The 20,784-nt window shown below is 50.9% G+C and overlaps 2 protein-coding genes across 4 annotated transcripts in view; both read left to right on the forward strand.

Annotated features, from left to right (window-relative positions):
- Positions 1-5,250, forward strand: part of Tubgcp2 (tubulin gamma complex associated protein 2) — a 25,612-nt gene extending 20,362 nt beyond the window's left edge. For all 3 annotated transcript variants that reach the window (XM_032892348.1, XM_032892347.1, XM_032892349.1), the window contains exons 12-18: positions 189-361; positions 647-775; positions 2,015-2,135; positions 2,413-2,556; positions 3,178-3,306; positions 4,274-4,437; positions 5,038-5,250. In XM_032892348.1, the coding sequence (XP_032748239.1) occupies positions 189-361; positions 647-775; positions 2,015-2,135; positions 2,413-2,556; positions 3,178-3,306; positions 4,274-4,437; positions 5,038-5,173 (996 nt within the window). In that variant the 3' untranslated portion in view covers positions 5,174-5,250. The remainder of the gene's footprint in view (positions 1-188; positions 362-646; positions 776-2,014; positions 2,136-2,412; positions 2,557-3,177; positions 3,307-4,273; positions 4,438-5,037) is intronic.
- A 2,691-nt stretch (positions 5,251-7,941) lies between these two features.
- Adam8 (ADAM metallopeptidase domain 8) lies at positions 7,942-20,599 on the forward strand. The gene is given in 25 exon segments (XM_032892352.1): positions 7,942-8,659; positions 9,619-9,722; positions 10,745-10,821; positions 10,964-11,042; positions 11,120-11,196; positions 11,512-11,695; positions 11,929-11,991; positions 12,072-12,143; positions 12,330-12,496; positions 12,663-12,744; positions 12,814-12,962; positions 13,045-13,222; positions 13,500-13,589; positions 13,697-13,886; positions 13,967-14,042; positions 14,292-14,457; positions 14,836-14,913; positions 15,271-15,369; positions 15,870-15,924; positions 15,927-15,975; positions 16,854-17,013; positions 17,486-17,551; positions 18,435-18,485; positions 19,538-19,612; positions 20,017-20,599. Coding segments are annotated over 25 exon segments (2,478 nt in total). The 5' UTR covers positions 7,942-8,619; the 3' UTR covers positions 20,068-20,599.
- Positions 20,600-20,784: the final 185 nt, after the last annotated feature.

Raw genomic sequence — 20,784 nt, forward strand, 5'->3', positions numbered from 1 at the left:
ATCCCTGGCTGTCTTGGAACTTACTATGAATGCCAGGCTGGCCTTGAACTCACATAGCTCTGCCTTCCTCTGCTAAGGGTTACCAGTGGGTGGTTAGCCTTTAAGAAATGTTCTTGCTTCCCAGTTTCATTCACAGGTAGGTGAGGTCTAAGACAATTTTGTGTGCATCTTTTCTTTCACTTTCCCAGATTGACCTGATGCCTCACGACCTTATCACTCAGCTTTTGCGGGTTCTGGCCATCGAGACCAAGCAAGAGAAGGCAATGACCCATGCTGACCCCACGGAGCTCACTCTGAGTGGTCTAGAGGCTTTTTCCTTTGACTATATGGTCAAATGGCCCTTGTCACTGATTATTAACAGGTGAGGCTTATGTGACCCAGGCCATTTATGGTCAGTCAAGTGCTCACCACTGAGTGCTGACCTTTCAATTAAGGGTTTTCAGTTGGTATTTAACCTCTACTTACTAGTATTAGAACTTGGTTGCTTTTCCAGCTCAGTGCAGGGGTGGATGGGAATCATAACTGCCTACTTGGGCAGCCTCACTGCAGGATGCTAGGTTGTTCTTGCTGTCTGTTGGTGCCGACCTGTAGATAGTCAGAAGTACAGGCTGCCTTGTCCAGGTTGCTGACATGCCCCTCTTTGCAGGAAGGCACTCACCCGCTACCAGATGCTCTTCCGACACATGTTCTACTGCAAGCACGTGGAGCGACAGCTCTGCAGTGTCTGGATCAGCAACAAGACAGCCAAGCAGCATGCGCTGCACTCCGCCAAGTGGTGTGTCTGTTTTGCCCTCTAACGTTCTAAGGGAAGCGGCTCTGCTTTTTGGGTCTTTGAAAACATTGTTTGAAAGTCACTAGCTTATCTGTTTCCATGACTACCACTAGCTGTGCACTCACTGTCCAGATCCTCATAGACCTGACTTCTAGACTCCGTCTCTAGCACACAAGCCCCTCTCTGAATTCCCTCTTCCTGAGTACATAGGGCAGTAAGTACTAGGAAGTGTTCTGGTGACCTTTTGTACACTAGTGTGTGGAGCTGGATGATGTTTAAAGTAAAGTTTGAGGGTCACATTTCCTAAGAATTTGTCTCAGGAAACTGGAGAGGTGGCTCAGGGGTTAAGGGCATGGAATGCTCTTGCAGATGACCACAGTTCTACTCCTTATACCCACACTGAGCAGCTCACTCAACCTGTAACTCCAGCTCCAAGGGGTCCTCTTCTAGCCTCTGTGGGCGTTGCATTCATGTGGGGATACCACATACACACCACACATACCTATAATTAAAAAGAAAATAGATCTGGGAAAAAAATTGTCCCAGTAGAAAGTGTGTGGAGGCAGCCATGTGGTGGTTAGTTCTTGGCATTACCTGGCGTCTTACTTACTTCTTTATTGCTGTAATGAAACACCAAGACAAGGTATGAAAGAAAGTTTATTTTGGACTTGTGGTTCCAGAGGAGAGCTACGGCAAGGAGCATGGCAGTAAGCAGGCAGAAATGGCAGCTGGAACAGCAGCTCAGAGCTCACAGCTTAAAGAGAAGCAGGAGATAGTGAGAGGTCGCAAACGCTGCTAGTTATTTGAAACCTCAAAGTCTACCCCTACTAACATACTTCTTCCAGTAAGGCTGCACTTAAGCCTCCCCAAACAGCCACCGACTAGGGACATATCATTCAAACTTCCACGTCTGCTCTGGGTGGTGTAGTTAGCTACAGATCCTGCTCTGTGTCTCCATGGTAAGGCTAGTTGGCACTCCCTTTTCAGGATGCAGAGGAGTAAGAGTTGTACTGGGTAGGACATTTATGTGACACCCTGATGAAGCCAGGGGTGGGAATGGATGTCCTCAGACCTCAGCACTGAGATATCTTGTTGTTGTCATTTGTCCCTGTGTCTGAACTGTCAGCATTCGAGAGCTAGGGTCATGAGAGGTCACTCTGCTGTGGAGTTGGAGACAGAAGCCACATGTGCTTCGAGCTGAGCCTGCATCGCCTCCTCAGTACCTGTTTCCTCTGCACTCAGGTTTGCTGGTGCTTTCACGTTGCGGCAGCGAATGCTCAACTTCGTCCAGAATATTCAGTACTACATGATGTTTGAAGTAATGGAACCGACCTGGCACATCCTTGAGAAAAACCTGAAATCTGTGAGTTTCTGCCAGCCAGAGTGCATTTCATAGCACCATCATGTGCTAGCTAGGTGTCATGGCAGCCACAAAACTATCCACAGCCTCCCATCTGCCTGCTTGCTGCCTGTGTTCATGAGAGATGAGGGGAGACAGAAAGAAGGGAGAGGGACAAGTAGGCTCTAAGAGATCACAGGCCCATTGAGACAGTGGCAGTGTGTAGGCAGTAGAGTACCAAGCCAGAACTGAAAACCACATGCCCAGTATCTTCGGTGAGGTCTCGGACCTTTGCTTGCAGGCCTCCAACATTGACGATGTCCTTGGCCACCACACAAGTTTCCTTGACAACTGCCTGAAGGACTGCATGCTGACCAACCCTGAGCTGCTGAAGGTTTTCTCCAAGCTCATGTCCGTGTGCGTCATGTTCACCAACTGTATGCAGGTGAGGCCAAGGAGGCAGCATGAGCGCGTGTGATGTCTAGGCTGTTACCACATGCTGCTCTCTGTCCCACAACTGCCCTTGCAGGGCTCCAGGTCTCTGTGGCCAGTCCATCCCTTTCTGGCTGTGAAGCTTCCTAGGGCCCACCTTATTTCTCACAGTATCTCTTGTGCTGGTCTCTGTCTCAGGCCTCTTCCAAATGCATTAAACATGGTTAAACTTATCGCGAGCACTTGTCCAAAATAAGCAGAAAATGTGAGTGACAGAGGGTAGTCTGGGGTCTCTGGGCTGGGAGCCAGGCACTCTTTAGGCCGCACTTGAGAGCCATCGGGAGGTAGAAGATGTCGGAGGTGCTAGGCTGTAGAGTGAACAGGGCTGGAAGCTTATTCCTTAGATGTGTAGGGGCCATGTTAATTCCCACCTAGGGAACTATGTTCTTAGAAGACTCAGTTGATAGTCACTGAGAAATGTAGACTGGGAATGCTAAGAACTACCTAACATCCTGCCCACAGTTTTGTGTTCCTGTGTCTCTGGGTTGGGTGCTGTGCCTCTGTTGGTACTTGCTGTCTTGTGGAGCACTGTGTGTGAGGCTAACCATAACCTTTCCTCATGACTCACCTTTAGAAATTTACACAGAGTATGAAACTGGACAGTGAACTAGGCCGTCTGACACTGGATCAGGGTAGTGTGCAGGGGCCACCCCCAGAGAGTGAGCGGATTGATGATCGTCCCCGGAAGGAGCCTACCAGGAAGGTATGTGGCCATGGGGCTTGTCAGAAAGAACTTCCTACTCAGGTGCTACAGTATTAGCACTGCAAACTTAAAATAAAACCTTAAACAAGACAACCATTATAAAGCCTGGTGTGGTACTTATACCTAGAATCCCAGCACTTGGAATGTGGAGGCAGGAGGATCAGGTGTTCAGAACCAGGTTCAGCTCCATAGCAAGTTTGACTAAAACAGAGACCTTCTATTAGCTTTCCCTGACATTTACCTCAGTGATGGGGAAAACACAGGTCCTGAAGTTAGAGTCTTCCTTCTTCTCAACAGTGAGCCTCCAGACATCTGGCCTCCAGAGTGTTGGGAGCCATCTATACAACAGTATTGTGTGGGGCAGGCCGGGCTGCCCTAGAGCACAAACTTTGCCTGGCTAACGTGCTTTTCCCTGATTAGTCAGTTGATCCAGATAACCTATGAAGCCTCTGGGATTCATAGTCAGGAGCTGGCAAATGGGAGACAGTGTGAGAGCATATGAGGGCGCTACGCCAAGGGCAGTTGGAGAGAGGTCTATCCTTGCTTCTTAGTGGCCAGGAGGAAAACAGCAGTAGCCCTGAAATCAGACCACAGCCTGTGTTCTGTTCCCATCTTTTATAACATGGGAACAAGGCAGAACTAATTTCTTTCATTAAAAAACTAGGGAGGCTAGGTACTAGCATGTACCAGCAGTCCCAACACTTGGAGGGTAGAGGCAGGAGGATTGGGCATTCAAAGTAAGCTCAAGGCCAGCCTGGACAACATGAGACTCTGTCTCCAAAACAGAGAGCCAGAAGTGGTGGCACACGCCTGTGATCCCAGCACTTAGGAGGCAGTGGTAGGAGAATCACGCCAGCCTCAAGTATGGTAGCAGCAGTCTAATCTCAGAACTAAAACGAAGTGACAGGAAGGGAAGCGGATGCTGTAACTCCCCAGTAACCATACTGCGCTCCGGGCTCTATTTCAGCACCTGCCTGAGCATGTGGACACTCCTCAGCTGTCCTCCGGCTTTGAGGCCACCATCAACAACTTTGACAAAAACTTCTCTGCCCATCTTCTTGATTTGCTGGCCCGACTAAGTGTCTACAGCACCAGTGACTGTGAACACGGCATGGCCAGTGTCATCTCCAGGTAGGTAACACTTCCTGACTTTACAGCCCAGCCCTGCGGTCTGCTTTCACCACCACCCTGTTCTCCAGAGCCTCAGCATCAGGCACCCATTGGGCAAAGGCTATGGCAGGAGGGGGCCAGCTGTGAATACTCTGGTTGGGGGGTGTTTGCTTACCACTGGGATAGGGTGGGACTCTGGCTTCATCCAGGAATTCGATAGCATTCCTGAATGGTCCTTTGAAAAGCACTAGTTTATACACTGGGACCATTTGGTGTCCTTTGCCACCCTGTAATGCCCTCCTTTCTGAGGTCTCTAGCACTGAAAATCTCGGCCAGGCTTCCCAAGCCTGGGCCACCCTCAGACTCCCATTGCCAGGAGACTCTGGGTAATGAGGACCCTAACCAGTGGCACACAATTAGACCCACTGGGATTGAGACCTGCTAGTGTGCCCATGCACTGTCAGGTGAGCATGCCTCTCCCTCTGCCCAGAAGAGGCCCTGGGGTCTATCTGTCACTGACCCGTTGCCACATGGAGAAATCATTGTAGATCCAATGTATCTTCTCAGCCTGGACTAGCTTCTGCCTGGAGTTTTTCTAACACCCTTTTCCCTCCTCTTAAGGCTAGATTTCAATGGTTTCTATGCGGAACGCCTGGAACGTCTGTCTGCAGAAAGGAGTCAGAAAGCTGCCCCCCAAGTGCCTGTCCCAAGGGGACCCCCAGCACCAGCATCCAGGGTGGCCATTCCTGCTCAATGAGCTTACTTGTTAAATATCATATTTCTGGAACCTGGGTGTTATACGTTATTACTTCTTAAATATGGTATGAGTTTCCATCTTGGCTCAATGATTTCCTTTTTTCAAGGTGTTAGATTTCCTTTTAGAAGCTTTCCAGAGAGCTAGAGAGATGGCTCAATCAGGAAAATGTTTTCTGTGCAAATATGAGGACCTAAATTCAGATCCTTACCACCTGTCTTAGTTAGAGCTTCTGTTGCTATGATGAAACACCATAAGCAAAAGCAAGGATAGGGTTTGTTCCAGCTTATACCTTGTAGTCTAGTGCACCATCCAGGACGGTCAGAGCAGGAACCTAGAGACAGGAACTGATGCAGAGGCCATGGAGAACGCTGCGAACTGGCTTTCCCGTGTTTTACTCAGCCTGCTTTCCCATCATACCCAAGATCAGGACCAGCTCAGAAGCACCACCGCCCACATTGAGCTTCCTTCCCATATCAAGGAAATGCACCACAGGACAATCTCATGGGACATTTTCTCAGTTGAGGTTCCCTCTTCTAAAATGACTTCAGCGTGTATGAAATTGACATAAGTCTAGTCAGCACACCACCTACTTTAAATGCTGAGTGTAGTGGAACACTTCTATATTCCCAGTGCTGGGGGTAGAGGTAGGCGGATTCCTAGGGCTGGCTGGCCAGCCAGTCTAGATGAGTCATGAGTTCTAGGTTCACTGAGGGACCCATCTCAAGATAAACAAATGAATTAAAAAAGAAGGTGGGGTTGGGGATTTAGCTCAGTGGTAGAGCGCTTGCCTAGCAAGCACAAGACCCTGGGTTCGGTCCCCAGCTCCAGGAAAAAAATAAAAAATAAAAAAGAAGGTGGAGAGTAATTGAGGAAATCGTCTGGTGTCAGTCTCAGCTCCACATGCACAAGCACATATGTACTCAACAGAAGGAATAAAAATGCAAGCTGCCTGGACACAGTAAGGTGGTGGCCCAGACTTAACTGTTTGACATTGAAATCCTGTGTGTGTTTGACTTGTTCGCCTTAAAATTTAGTGAGTGTGTATGTACGTGTGTGTGTGTGTGTGTGTGTGTGTGTGTGTGTGTGTGTGTGTGTTTGGGGGGGCTCCTTTTTGCCTCAAAGACAAGGTTTTTGTGCAGAGTAATGTAATTGGAAGATGCCATGTAGAGGTATAGCAGCCTGGGGGTGGGAACTGTATGTATTTAGGAGCTGCCTTGTGTCCAGCACTAGGGGGCAGCATTGTTCCTAACTGAAAATATCCTTACTCCCAATGTGTACCCAGCTCTTCACCAAGAACCCCAAGGTTTACTCTCTGAGGAGTGTTCTTGAAGACAGGCTAATCTTCAGGCCAAAAGCTACTCTTGCCTGAACCAGGGTCTGGATACCTTTTGTCTGTTGGATAACTGGCCTTGCTTTTTGGAAAATAAGTAGCAAAGTGGCTAACAAGTTCTGTTGTAGCTGCCTTATCACAGTGGCCCCCTGCTTCAGTCCTGGAGTAGACCATATGTCTGTCCTGCTCCAGGGTGATCTACTCTAGCTAAACTATATAAATACATGTGCCCTTTACAAATCCAGTTTTAAACACCTGTCATAGGAGGGCTTGGGGGCTGAGGAGGTGTTTGGAGGAATGACAATTAGAGGTAGCTCTCTTGGCTATTGGCCTTATGTAGATGATAAAACTGTACATGGTCCAGTCAGGATTGGCTAACCAAGCGCCCCTACCCCCTTACCTGGGTGCTTGGTTCTTCAGCCACAGTTTCTTCTGGTCTGCAGCATGTCCAGGCTTGCCTTTGTAAACATCTGTCTGCCAACCCAGTGTTGTCAGAATGAATGCTAGACTGAGCAGAGGAGCTTACTGGCCTGTCTCCAGGAGCCCATGTCCCTGGACACTGACCTGCAGCTCCCAGGTTTGCACGGGGTGTAACTCCAAACCCTCCAGAACACCACGGGGTGAAGTTAGGAATAAGTTGAGTCTGTCTTGCCTGATGGAGTGTATACTCATTTCCAATGTATTTCTGCCAATGCAACATAAAATTGGCCCTACTTGGTCCTGATTTTTTTGATTATACTCTGTTCCTCCACATTCACTATGGACAGTTGGACTCACAAGACAATGGTTGGTACTGGCAACAGGTTTTGATTTTGCCTTTGATTTGATTAAGAACACATTTCCTTGAACTTTCACGGTTACCTAATTTGCAATGTAAGAGTATTTAAGATCTGTGTATGTGGAAGTCAGCCTTACCAAGAGCTCTGCCTGCTGCCTATTGCAGTCTGGTTTCTGCTCTAGCCCTAAACACTGTGCTGATGCCCCAGGCAGTGGTTTGCTGGTGAGATTCCTAAGCCATTGCTCCATTCCTGACCTTATCTCATTCACAAGGGCAGAGGGGTGACAGTATCATGTATGCCCCAGCTTAAATTCTTAGGTACAGACCCTGAGATATCCAAAACTCCAAACCAGCCCTGTAGTTTCCCCTTATGGTTGAACTGTCAGGCCCTGTTGGTAGTCTGGGTGTGTCTCCCTTTCCTCTTAGGTTACTTACCCCTCATGGGGTGGGTCTGTAGAGTCAGTGAGGTCTAACCACATCTGTGCCCACAAAGATGTATAGAGAACATTGCCACAAATAATAAACAGGCTTGACTTCATTTCCGAGAGTCTTGGGTTCCCACAGTAACAGACCCACCTGAAGAAGAAGCTGGAAACCAGGCCATGTTAGGAGCTCTGAAAGCTTTGATTCTTAGTCAGCTCTACCTAGGCACATAGAAGACAGAATCCAGGCCTGTACAAGGAGTCCGGTGCTTCTGGACCCCTACAGTGAGGTTAGGTAGGACCTCAAAGAATCAGTCAGGTTCTTCCCTGCATGTCCCTCTCCAATGATGCCTCAGAAACCTGGTGGAGCTGGGCAGAGCTTAGGAGTATTGGTTTGCCCTGCCTGCATCTTTCAGATGTCCAGGAAGTCAAAGGGTCCCCTTCTGAAATTTCAGACTCATAAGTCACTTCCCTTCCAAAAGTCATCTTCCTCCAGCTAGACTCCACCCAATTAACACTCCCAAAGCTGTCAGGGCTGAGAGGCAATCCCCCAGGACTGGGAGTTTGTAGAATTGTAGCGCTGCCCAAGTTGGTTCGTTTACCCTCTCCAGCTCCCATTAATTTTATTCAATACCATGGGAGATCAATAGGAGACACAAAGCTACCCAGAAACTAACTGGGAGGGGCCTCTGTAACTCCAGACTGCCCTGGAGGCGAGTTGCTGCCAGCAGGGTGTTGGTATAGAGGTGTACACTTCTTGCCCCACCTTGCTCCACCCTACCCCGCCCCACACTCCAGTGATTGGCCAGTTCTGATCAGTGGGAAGGGCTCAAAGAAAGAAGTACCAGACCAGTGATCTAGAGAGAGTACTTTGTGGAACCTCTAGCTCTAGGGTTAGTGTGCCCCAGATCGTGTCATGCTTGGCCTCTGGCTACTCAGCGTCTTATGGACACCAGGTAAGTGACGATTATTTGATTTCAAGGAACCTATTCAAGGTTTGGTGGTCTGCCTAGTGGCCACTTACCGTGGTCGGGCCACCTTGCCTCCCTGAGGTTGGTCCCTGGATATGGAAAAACATAGATATGGAAAAGGTCAGAATTGTGATTTTTCAAAAGTGAAGTGTAAGAGAAATTGGCTCCTGGAGTTTTTTTCGTTGAGCTAGTTACAGGAGCAGCGATATCACTGGGCGCGGCACCCACAGGACGGCTTCCCTTGCTTGCTGTAGGAGTCCCAGGCAGCAAGGTTCGCCTGTGGGATCTTGAGGGATGCATAACTCTCTAGCTAGGAAGGGGCAGAAGCTAGAGATGCAGTGGTCTCCGCTCTGTAGCAACATGGGGTCCTGCTTCCCACTGGAAGGCTTGGTTTTCCTGTCCTGGGAAGATCCTGGCTCAAGTGGTCTCTTCTCTTACCTCTATCTTGGAGCCCTGAGGTTAAGTACTGTGCCCTTTGTCTATGCAAGAGATCAATAGGTGGTCTCTACACTGGTCCCTCATCAGTTGTTGAGCAAGAAGTTTTCTCTTGGGAGAGAAAAGCCTGAGGGAGGGTGTGCTTTCAGCAATTACATATGATCAGGTAACTAAGGATGAGATGGGGTCAACTTTAGATGTCTGGCAGGAGGACCAAAGATCCTATATGTGTTCTCCCTGCATAGGTCCAGACAGGCACTGGGGAGGGGTAGGGTATGTGGATGAAGTTCTTCTGGGCTCTGTGCATAGGTGCACTAAGCTCAGACAACTTGACTCTGGTATGGTGGACCTGGTTTTAGGCAGAAAGCTCTTATCTGGGCCATGGGCCATATCCTATTGCTGGCACTGAACGTTATGGTGATTCCCCAGATAAGATATAACACTGGCTAGACACTGCTTGAGGCAGGACAGCAGCCCTTGTTGGACCTCTGACCTCTTTTCTCCTGTAGCAGTAGCCCCTGGACCTCCTTTGCCTCATGTGAAACAGTATGAGGTGGTATGGCCTCGGCGCCTAGCTGCATCCCGCTCCCGCAGAAGCCTGCCCTCCCAGTGGGTGAGTCTACCCATTAGTCTGGCAGCACAGCTTGTTTCTGTAAAAGGCCCAGCAGTCTCTGGGGCTGCCCTGTCTGTGCTGGGCATGACTATGATCCTCCTATGTTCACCACTTCCTTCCTCCTGCTGCCCCCTCTCCCCACTCCCAATCAGAGTCTAGGGCCCCCAAGGTAGGACCCACTCACTTCCGTGCTCCTTTCATGAGACCATTGGCCCAGTCTGGAGAAGCTTCTCACCGAGGAAAGGTACAGCGGCTTCTGCTGCCCCAGGCCACTCCCCAGTTTCAGTTGGCAGTGGTTAGCTAGATTAGCTAACAGCTGCTCACCTAAAGCTGTGTGCATGCACTGAGAACCTCTCAGCTTGGGATTTCCTGGAGCCGGGAACTGAGAACAGCCTGTAGACCTCCAGGAAGATTCCTGGCCCTGTCCTTGTTTGGATCTTCAGGAAACATCTCTGCCTAGGCTATCCTCTTTCCTGGTGTATGCTGTCCCTAGGGCGAGCTGGTCATACACATAGTGTATGAGTGAGTGAAAGGTCATAGAGTATATAGCACACACCTGCTCTGACTCTCAGGCTGGACACCATAGCCAGCTGCGGAATAGTGGTGCTGAGGCATCTGTGTACCTTGCCCACTCCGATGTTGCCCTGGACTTGGTGGCTATCTGGCCATGGCTGCCACTCCTACCCTGCTTTCTCTGGGAAAGAATGTCATCATATCACCATCATCATCGTCATTGTCATCACCATCACCACCACCATCACCATCACATTATCACCCCACCATCATCATCCTTATGAACAGATGGGGAAATGGCTCAAGGGGCCATGGAGCTCTGTTTTTCTCTGCTCATCTGGGAGACTTGCTTTTCCTGTCCCTCCCAAACAGCTCAGCCTGGTCCCAGCCACCTACTTCCCTGCCTGAAAGTAATGAATCCTCAAGGTCTAGGGAGGTACTGTTTGGGGCTTTCTGCTATGCAAATCCTGACCTTAAGTTGAAGTCACTCACCCTGAATCCCCATCTAGGGCTTGTACCCAGAGAGTCTGAGCTATGCTCTTGGGACCAGTGAGCAAGTTTTCACCCTGCACCTTCGAAAGAACAGGTAAGCGGATTTTGGCCCTTGGGTCAGTCTCCCAGTCCAGTGGGAAATGTGGGCTCCTGTGTGCCAGAATCCTGGCCCAGGCACCCTAGGGTGACTGCTCCGTGTGAGGTGGAACCAGGGAACCTCAATGGTTGTCTTCCAGGGACTTGCTGGGCTCAAGCTACACAGAGACCTACTCAGCTGCCAATGGCTCTGAGGTGAAGGAGCAGCTGCACGAGCAGGTATGGTGCCAGGCCAGCCTTCCCTGGGCCAGCGAAATCAAGGCAGCAAGACTGATGACCCTCCCTCACTTCTACAGGACCATTGCCTCTACCAGGGCCATGTGGAAGGGTACGAGGGCTCGGCTGCCAGTATTAGCACCTGTGCTGGCCTCAGGTATTTACTGTAGACCCAAGCAGGAAGTCCCATTCTACAGAAGGGTAAACCAGGGCAGGGGAAAGGGGGCCTGGGCGTGAGAATCCTTTCCTGCTGTGTTTGGAAGGGTTGGGCTCTTGCTTCGGCTCCATTGGTGGTTGCCAGCCATGCCAAACCCATGCACCTTCTTGCCTCCTGCATCTACAAGCCTGGTCATCATCCACAAGGGTGTGAGGTGGCCATTCGGAGGCAGTAGACATGGAGCACCTGTCCTCACAGGTGGGCAGGTAGGAACAAGCTGACCACACCCTCTGTTCACCTGGCTCTCCCCCTCAGTGGCTTTTTCCGAGTCGGTTCCACTGTCCACTTGATTGAGCCTCTGGATGCTGACGAAGAGGGGCAGCATGCAGTGTACCAGGAAAAGCATCTGGAACAGAAGGCTGGGACCTGTGGGGTCAGCGAAACCAGCCTGGATAAACTAGGGCCTCGGACCTTAGAAATCTACAGGGCTCAGCCTGGGGTGAGCAGCATCATCCCTGTTGTTCAGTCCCAGACCCCATACTTGGGCATAGGCATAGCTCTCTGTAGCCCTGAAGCAAGCCTTATGCTCAGTGGGTGGGCCTGGCTCAGCCTTGTAGCTCCAGAGAAATCCCACTACACTGGAGATGCCTAGACCTTGCCTCCTAACATAGAGTTGGACTCTGGGGTAGGTTGGGGTCAAGGCCAAAAAGGCTGATTGGCTTCTTTCCCTAGAACTGGCTAAAACCTAGAGAAACCCGCTATGTGGAGCTGTATGTGGTCGCAGACAGCCAAGAGGTAAGGATTTAGGGGCTGAGTGGGCTGGATAAATTGGGGTGAGCTTGCCAGGCCCCAGACTAAAGGTCTCATATTCCCAGTTCCAGAAGCAGAGAGGGAGCAGAGAGGCTGTGCGTCAGCGAGTGCTGGAGGTTGTAAACCATGTGGACAAGGTGGGTTGCCCCAGGGGTGCTGACACTTGAAGAGAGGGTGCAGCTGTTTAGGCTCAAGAGGCCAATCAAGAGGTGGGGCTAGTTCAGAGCTCTATACTGAGCACAGGGCCAGTGGAGAAAGGGATGTAATGGCCCTGTCCATCCCTGGGCCTGCATGGACTCCAAGGGGCTTCTCCTCTTCTGCAGCTCTATCAGGAACTCAGTTTCCGAGTTGTCCTGGTGGGCCTGGAGATCTGGAACAAGGACAAATTCTACATCAGCCGTTACGCCAATGTTACACTGGAGAACTTCTTGTCCTGGAGGGAGCAGAACTTGCTAGGGCGGCACCCACATGACAATGTGCAACTTATCACGTGAGTGGGCGGCCATGCCCATACACTGCGGTGAGGCAGAACCAAGCCCTAGAGAAGGGCCTCTGTACAGCCTGGCCTCCAGGGTAGGACATCCAAGCAGGGTTGTGCAGGGATGGAGAAAGGCCAGGAACCTTGTCAAGGGTATGCCTGTCTTGTCTGTTTCTAGGGGGGTTGATTTCATTGGGACCACTGTTGGACTGGCTAAGGTGTCTGCCCTGTGTTCCCGTCACTCAGGAGCTGTGAACCAGGTAAAAGGGGTGGCCAAGGACATGTGGGTAGATGGTAGCAAGACAGTCCTAATGAACATGTCCTCATAGGACCACACCAAGAGCGCCATTGGTGTAGCATCTACCATGGCCCATGAGCTGGGTCACAACCTGGGCATGAACCATGATGAAAACATTCCGGGATGCTACTGTCCTATACCACGTGAGGGTGGTGGCTGCATCATGACTGAAAGCATTGGGTAAGGTCCTGTGGGGCACATTGGGTGGGAAGAGACAGACTGGCATATGGCTCTTCCTAACGTTGACATCCCTTACCCTTAGCTCCAAGTTCCCCAAGACATTCAGCAGGTGCAGCCAGGTTGACCTAGAGTCATTCGTGACAAATCACCAGACAGGCTGCCTGACCAATGTTCCAGATGTCAACCGGTTCGTGGGTGGCCCTGTGTGTGGAAACCTATTTGTGGAACGTGGAGAGCAGTGTGACTGTGGTACACCTCAGGTCTGTCTCACCTCATCCCTGCCCCTTGTTGACCAGCTTCAGCATTAGTGTAGGAGCCTCAATCTGAGGTTAGTCTCTCGGGTCTGCTGTTATGTGCCCATACCTCATGTGGCCATTGGAGTCACAAGTCACTACATTTCCCTTTGAGCCCCTAATAACCTACAAAGGAGTTGGAGATAAATTGGCTTCAGCCCCTTCCCCAGTGGTCACCAAAAGCCTATCCACCCTAGAGCCAGGTCTGGCTAGGGTGCAGCTGCTCACACTGTTGTCCTCCCAGGATTGTCAAAACCCCTGCTGCAATGCCACCACTTGCCAGCTGGCCAGGGGGGCAGAGTGTGCCCATGGTGCCTGTTGTCATGAATGCAAGGTAAGTTGGACTTCACCCAGGATCTACTCCAGTCAAACCGGGGGATTGGGATTCTCGTAAAGGCATCATGTGGGCCTGCCTTACAGTCAGCTTCTCTGTGGAACCAGGTGAAGCCAGCTGGTGAGCTGTGTCGTCCTATGAAGGACAAATGTGACCTGGAGGAGTTCTGTGATGGCCAGAAACCAACATGTCCTGAAGATGCCTTCCAACAGAATGGTACCCCCTGTCCAGGGGGCTACTGCTTTGATGGGAGCTGCCCCACACTGGCACAGCAGTGCCAGGCTCTGTGGGGGCCAGGTGAGGCAGACATAGGATGGGGGGGCCAGCTTGTGGAATGTCTGTGACCTAAAGCAGACTAACTTCTCCTGGTCCCATAGGTGCCCGGGCAGCATCCGACTCCTGCTTTGCCTTTAGCATTCCTCAGGGCTGCTCTGGGAGTATGTACCCTAGCAGGTAAGCATCAAGGCCAAACCGTTGGGAGCTGGATGTGGTACATCTTCAATAGCAAGGATGGTGCACCGAGACTTCCCCACAGAGGAGGCCTGCTCTGTGAGGCAGGAGGCTCTCCTGGAGTCTGCCCTGTTTCAAGACATCAACCTGAGCCCCTCATCCTTGAGAAAGGAAAGGTCCTGGGGGCTGTCTCCTGCACCACCCTCAGAGACCCCATGACACCCATGACCACAGCCTGCCCTATGTCTGCAGGATCAACCGGTGTGGGGTGCTGTTCTGTGAGGGAGGCCGGAAACCTCTTGAACGTTCCTCCTGCACTTTCTCCTCCCACCATGGACTCTGCCAAGCTCTCCAGACTGACAGCAACACTAACACCTATGAGTTGGTACTCCAGGGCACCAAGTGCGAGGAGGGAAAGGTGAGCTGAGGAGCACTTGAAAGCTGTCCAGGGCTGGCGAAGATCAAATGTGCCCGTATGAGTCCCTAGTACTGTTCCGTACAAACAGTATTGGCTAGGAGAGGCATGTGCGTGCAGCCTCTGTCATGCCCTAGTCCAAACTGAGAAGCTAACCTGGCAAGTGGAGACGCCTGTCTAGAGTCCACCATACCCAAAAGGTTCCCAGGATCAGCCAGTCCAGTGCCACCTCATGTGCACATAGGCACACACACAAGTCTATAGGCATAGTCATCCTGAAGTGTGACCACACTAGCTGTCCTGAGCTTACCTTTAGATTGGGGACAGTGGGGTAAGAATTGGGCCTAGGCCAGCAACCCAAGAGCCCCTTCCACCTTCCAGGTTTGCATGGATGGAAGCTGCCAGGACCTCCGTGTATACAGATCTGAAAATTGCTCTGCTAAATGCAACAACCATGGGGTACGTGTAGCCTCGGGCTTCAGGTCGTAGTGCAACTACTGCCTGGTGCCTTTGAGCTAGGTGGCTGCCACCACTTGCCTGTGTAGTGGAACTTGTGGCAGAGAGAGCTGTGGGTATAGCAATGTGACTCAAATTAGCCTATATCCTTTTCTTATGGTATCAAGGCCTCTCCGGGGCTGAGGTAGGATAGGTGCTTTCCACTGAGCTCGTGGCCACTGGATAGTGTGGTCACTGGGGAGAATTCCTTATAAGCTCAAGATTGACATATGTGGGTGGATGGAGGGGACCCCATGTGTTCTGCAACCTCCCCCACTGCCCTGTGAGGTACCTGTCCTTGAGGCCCCGCTTTCTCTCCAGGTTTGCAACCACAAGAGGGAGTGCCACTGTCACGCGGGCTGGGCCCCACCCTACTGTGCACAGCTGCTGGCAGATGTACCAGGTGAACAAGCAGCTAAGGTTCTGAGGCCCACAAGAGCTGGTATTTGTGGAGTACTAGCCCTGAGGGTGGTTAGAATGGATCACATGATCTCTACTTCCCAAAGGTGACACAGGGCAGTGCCCTACTCAAAACAAGGCTAGATAGCCTTTCCCAGGCTTCCAGTGCCATTTCCCACAACCCCCACAGTGTCTTCCTTCCCAGTGGTCACTGAGTCTGCAGCTGTCCACAGCACCACAGCCTCGGGGAACTGGCGGGGCCTCAACAGTGGCACTGTGGGGCTGCAACTCGCCACTACCATGTCTTCTAACCCACTGCTGGAGAGCCAGAAGAGCTGGTGTAATGTACTGGGCCCTCTGCTGGAGTTCTCAGGCGCTTGGCCATATGTGGGGTGTGGGACCCAGGACATGGTCAAGGGGGACTGAGAAGGCTGCATCTCCCAAGGGCCCTCCCCAGGTCTTGATTCAACTAGTCCCCAGGCTTAGATAAACATATGGCCATGTGTCCCACAGCATCCAAGAGCCTCCCAGTCAGTGTGGTTGTGGTCTTGGTGATCCTGGTGGCTGCCATGGTCATGGGGCAGGCATTGTCATCTACCGAAAGGCCCCGAAACAAATCCAGAGGAGGTGAGGACTCGGTGGTTGCAACATATTTACATGTGAGACACATACTTCCTGTCCTCGGAACTTGAGAAATGGCTTTGCTGCTACTTAAGAAAGAAAAAGCATTGCTTCCATCAGCAAGCCCAGGCAGAGGCACTTAAGGGGACTTGGGTTTCTCCGGGTGTTGGACAGGCCTAGGTGGGAAGCTCAGGAGACTCCCAGGATCACCGCCACTGCTGCTGCTATTGCTGTTCCTCCTCCTCCTCCTCTCCCTCCTCATCCTCCTCCTCCTCTTTCTCCTCTTCCTCCTCTTCTTCCTCCTCCTCCTTCTCCTTCTCCTCCTCTTCCTCTTCCTCCACCTCCTCCTCCTCTCCCTCTTCCTCCACCTCCTCCCCCTTCTCCTCCCCCTCCCCCACCTTCTCTTCCTCCTCTTCCTCATTACCATCACCATCATCATCTTCCTCTTCCTTTTCCTTCCGTTCTTCCTCTCCCTCCTCTCCCTTCTCTTTCTCCTCCTCTTCCTCCTCTTCTTCAAGGCTATAAATGGAACAGTGAGAGCAACAGATAGGTGTATGATAAATCCAGAGCTGAGATAACCTCTCTACCCTTAGCCATGGCCACATATGCCCCATTAGGTTTCCACTGTGCCCTGCACCAAGATCTTGACCTCCAAGCTGACTGCCAAAGGACAGCTTTTCCCAGGTCCTCCAAGCCCCTCCTAGCATAGCTGTCAAGAGACTTGTTTCTTGACCTCCTATGCTCACACATGTGCCTGAGACTACAGTTAGCAGCATATGTCAGTGTACCAGGCAGAAATGCCAGGCTGACTTGGGAGGCCTGCCCGGGAGTCCTGAATCCTCTGAGAAGTGACTCTACCATTCCTTGTCTCTCTTCATCCCCAGGAGTGTGGCACCCAAGCCTACCTCAGGGCTCTCCAACCCCCTATTCTACACAGGGGACAGCAGCCTGCCGGCTAAGAGCAGGCCTCCAGACCCTCCTGAGACGGTTTCTACCAACCAGCCCCCAAGACCTATAGTGAAACCAAAGAGGCCTCCCCCTGCAGTAAGTACTATCCTCTGGCAGGTTCATGGGGCTGCAATGGGGGACACTCAGGCTCTCCATCCCTCCACCCCAGAGTGTGACCCATTAGGGATAGTGAAGGCTTTCTGTGCAAATTAACTCATGAGCCATGCAGTAGCCTGGAGCCTCAAGCAGCTTTACAATTGCTCCAAGGGAGGGTGAGGGAGTAAGTCAAGCCTTGTTGTCTAAGGATCTGTATTTGGAGTCTGGGTTTGAACTTGTGGGTGTGAGTGCTTTCAGACCTCAGCTGTGAGAAGAGAATGCCCTTGCTGCTCCTTAAGTGTGATAATGTAGCTGAGGCGTGGGATGCTAGGCCAGGGTGAGCAGGAAATGGGGAGGGGTGCCATTTGGGAAATGTAAGAGCCTTGGATCCAAAAGCAGGGGACCTGGTGGGCATGGGTTGGGGCCTCAGCACTGATTCTTGGGCTCAGGCACACATCTCTGTTCCCTCAAGCCTCCAGGTGCCATGTCCAGTCCACCACTCCCAGTTCCTGTTTATGCCCCGAAGGCACCAAACCAGGTAAGCCTTGGGAAACAGTCATATGTATTCCAGAGACATGGAAACCTCTTGGGAGGTGGTGTCTGGTGGCTGACTCTGTGGACCTGGAGCCCTAAGGAAACAGCTGCTCTCCAGACAAAGTTGTTAACCCTGCCTAGTCAGGATATTAAATTGAACCTAAGGGTTGATTCAGAGAGCCTGGAAGGGAAAAGGTACCACCCTACTCCCCAGCGCTGAACTGGACCAGTCTTTGGATCCTGATTCTTTTTTTTTTTATTATTATTATTAACTTGAGTATTTCTTATTTACATTTTGATTGTCATTCCCTTTCCGAGTTTCCAGGCCAAAGACTCCCTAGCCCCTCCCACTCCCATTCTCTATGGGTGTTCCCCTCCCCATCCTCCCCCCATTACCGCCCTCCCCCCAACAATCACGTTCACTGGGGGTTCAGTCTTAGCAGGACCAAGGGCTTCCCCTTCCACTGGTGCTTTTACTAGGCTATTCATTGCTACCTATGAAGTTGGAGCCCAGGGTCAGTCCATGTATAGTCTTTGGGTAGTGGCTTCGTTCCTGGAAGCTCTGGTTGCTTGGCATTGTTGTTCATATGGGGTCTTGAACCCCTTCAAGCTCTTCCAGTCCTTTCTCTGATTCCTTCAATGGGGGTCCCGTTCTCAGTTCAGTGGTTTGCTGCTGGCATTCGCCTATGTATTTGCTGTATTCTGGCTGTGTCTCTAAGGAGAGATCTACATCCGGTTCCTGTCAGCCTGCACTTCTTTGCTTCATCCATCTTATCTAGTTTGGTGGCTGTATATGTATGGGCCACATGTGGGGCAGGCTCTGAATGGGTGTTCCTTCTGTTTTAATCTTTGCCTCCCTATGATCCTGATTCTTTTTTTCCCAACAGCTTAGACCTGATCCTCCCACCAAGCCCCTCCCACAGCTGAAACCCAAGCAGGTAAGGGGACAGCTTTGACTATGAGGAGACCTTCCCCTCCTGCAAGCCTGTGGCCCTTTATTCCAGAGACCAGCCTCCTATGTTTTCCCTTGGGAGGAGGCTACAGGGATTTGGAAGATCTCAAAACACCACTGACTAAAGCTTTGAAAGTAATGATTCATTTACTCTTTCCTACCCACAGTGTTGGAGTCCTTCCCAGCAGGGTTCCTTGGGGTTCCAGATGAACTGGAACCCTTTTCTTAGTCCTAAAAGTGGGCTCCTACTTCTGAGTACCCATGAGCACTACTGTAGTCTTAGCCCTCCATGCATACTCCGGGGTCATAGCTGTGATGGTGGAGAACTTGTGTATGTGTGCGTGTGCATGCATGTCTGGCCAGGGACTAATTTTAGACTTACATAAGGGCTGAAAATCCTTTAATCCCAAAACTTGGAAGGCAAAGACAGTTGAATCTCTGAATTCAAGGCCAGCCTGGTCTACAGAGTGAGTCCAAGATAGCCAGGAATATACAGAAAAACCCTGTCACAAACAAAATAAAACAAAAAGAAACAAACCAAGGAAAAGAAAAAAAAGAAAGAAAGAAATTTCCTTCCTAGGCACAGTCCCAACTGGCAGAATGGGGGCATTCTAGGCAAGGACTAAAGGAAGCTAGATGAGGAGGAAGGTCAAAATGTGTTTAAAACCTACCAATACCAGGTTACCATCCTCTCTAAGAATGTGGACATGTAATGTGTTTTCATAGTTAATTCTTTCCTTTTGAGCTTCTAAAGACCCATGTTCTGAAAACTCAGGAGCCTTCAGGGTAATGTGTGGGATACTGGTGAGGCTGCAAGGTAATGGGCTGGGACAGCTAGCCAAGAGGAGCTCTGCCACATTCAGATTTTATCTTCTGAATGGTGAGGCCATGCAGAGGTTTCCTACTGAGCTGTGTGAAGACAGAACCCTTCAGGACTAGGCTGGAGCTGAGAAGGACAGCCTTGGGAGGATGAAGCTGAGGGCAGTACTTGGCCTGCTTAGGAGATGCTCGCCATTAGCTGTGTCTGGTTCCTACCAGGTCAAGCCAACCTTTGCACCCCCAACACCACCAGTCAAGCCTGGGACCGGAGGGACTGCGCCTGGAGTGACTCAGGTGAGCCCCAGAGGGAGGAGTCCATCTTACAGGAAACATCCTGCTGATTGTGGCACTGTTCTTCAGGGTGGGTGGCTGCTTTTGTTTTCTTAGCTGGTAAGTTTTGGTGTCATCTGAAAAGAAAATGGGACAATCCTTAGTGACAGGCTTGATGTCTGCTGTATCATCTGCCAGAACTTTCCAGTGCTTGCGGCTTTCAGGGACTATCGAGTTTTCTCTTTTCTATGGCTAGTCTGCACTATACATGAAATGCTAGTGCAGTCATCTTGTGTGTGTGTGTGGGGGGGCATTCTGTTGTTAGGGGAAGTGGAAGTCTAAATTTAAAGAACTGTCTATGGGAATCTTCAGCTGTACCTCTCTCTTATCAGATCCTCTTTAATATCAATTTCCCTTTTTCTTAGCAGGGAGCTGGTGGGTCAAAGGTTGCTCTGAAGGTCCCCATCCAGAAGAGGTGACCAGCTAGGGCACCCCAGGGCCATCGTAGTCTTGTGGAAGTTTGGAGATACCACTGTTCCTCTAAACGAGCTTCTTCAGCAACAGCCCCCGCCCAGGCTGGACCTGCATACAGTGTTCCTACCTCAGGAATAATCTCTCTCTCTGTGGCTCTTGCTGTTCAGCTGCCCTCCTGAACCAGTATCCATTCTCTCACTGGCCTTGGCCAGCTTAGACCTTATGTCTATGTGTGCTAGTTGCTAGGCAGGGCCAGCATCGCCTGCAGTGAGCGTGAGCAAATTTGTCTTTCTCTGGGTGGACAGAATGCCAGGAGTGCCCTCCCAGCAACTTCGGCACCAGCCCTCACACAGTGACCCCTCCCCAAGGCACAGTTCCTATATCTTCATCCCACTCATGTATGAGACTTAGGAAGGAAAAGCCGACGACGTTCTTGGGGTGTTGGGACAGAATTGCCGTCATTTCCGGGTTGAAAGAGAATAGTTGAAACTATGACTAAACACTATTCATTAATAAAGATTCTATTTTATCAGTAAATTATAGATCACATTCTAAAGTGCAGTTTGTTTTTATTTCACCAGCTCAAACTATTTCACCCACCATCTCCCTTCATTTTTAACCATCCACCTTAATTCAGCCGGGTCTTTGAACGTGGAGGAGGACCAATCCTACCAGGGATAGAGGGAGGGCTAGGCGCGGTTAGGGCCCCGCCCCTTCCGGCT

The sequence above is a fragment of the Rattus rattus genome, chromosome 2 (genome assembly GCF_011064425.1).
Source record: "Rattus rattus isolate New Zealand chromosome 2, Rrattus_CSIRO_v1, whole genome shotgun sequence".
In the NCBI taxonomy this organism is placed as follows: Eukaryota; Metazoa; Chordata; class Mammalia; order Rodentia; family Muridae; genus Rattus; species Rattus rattus.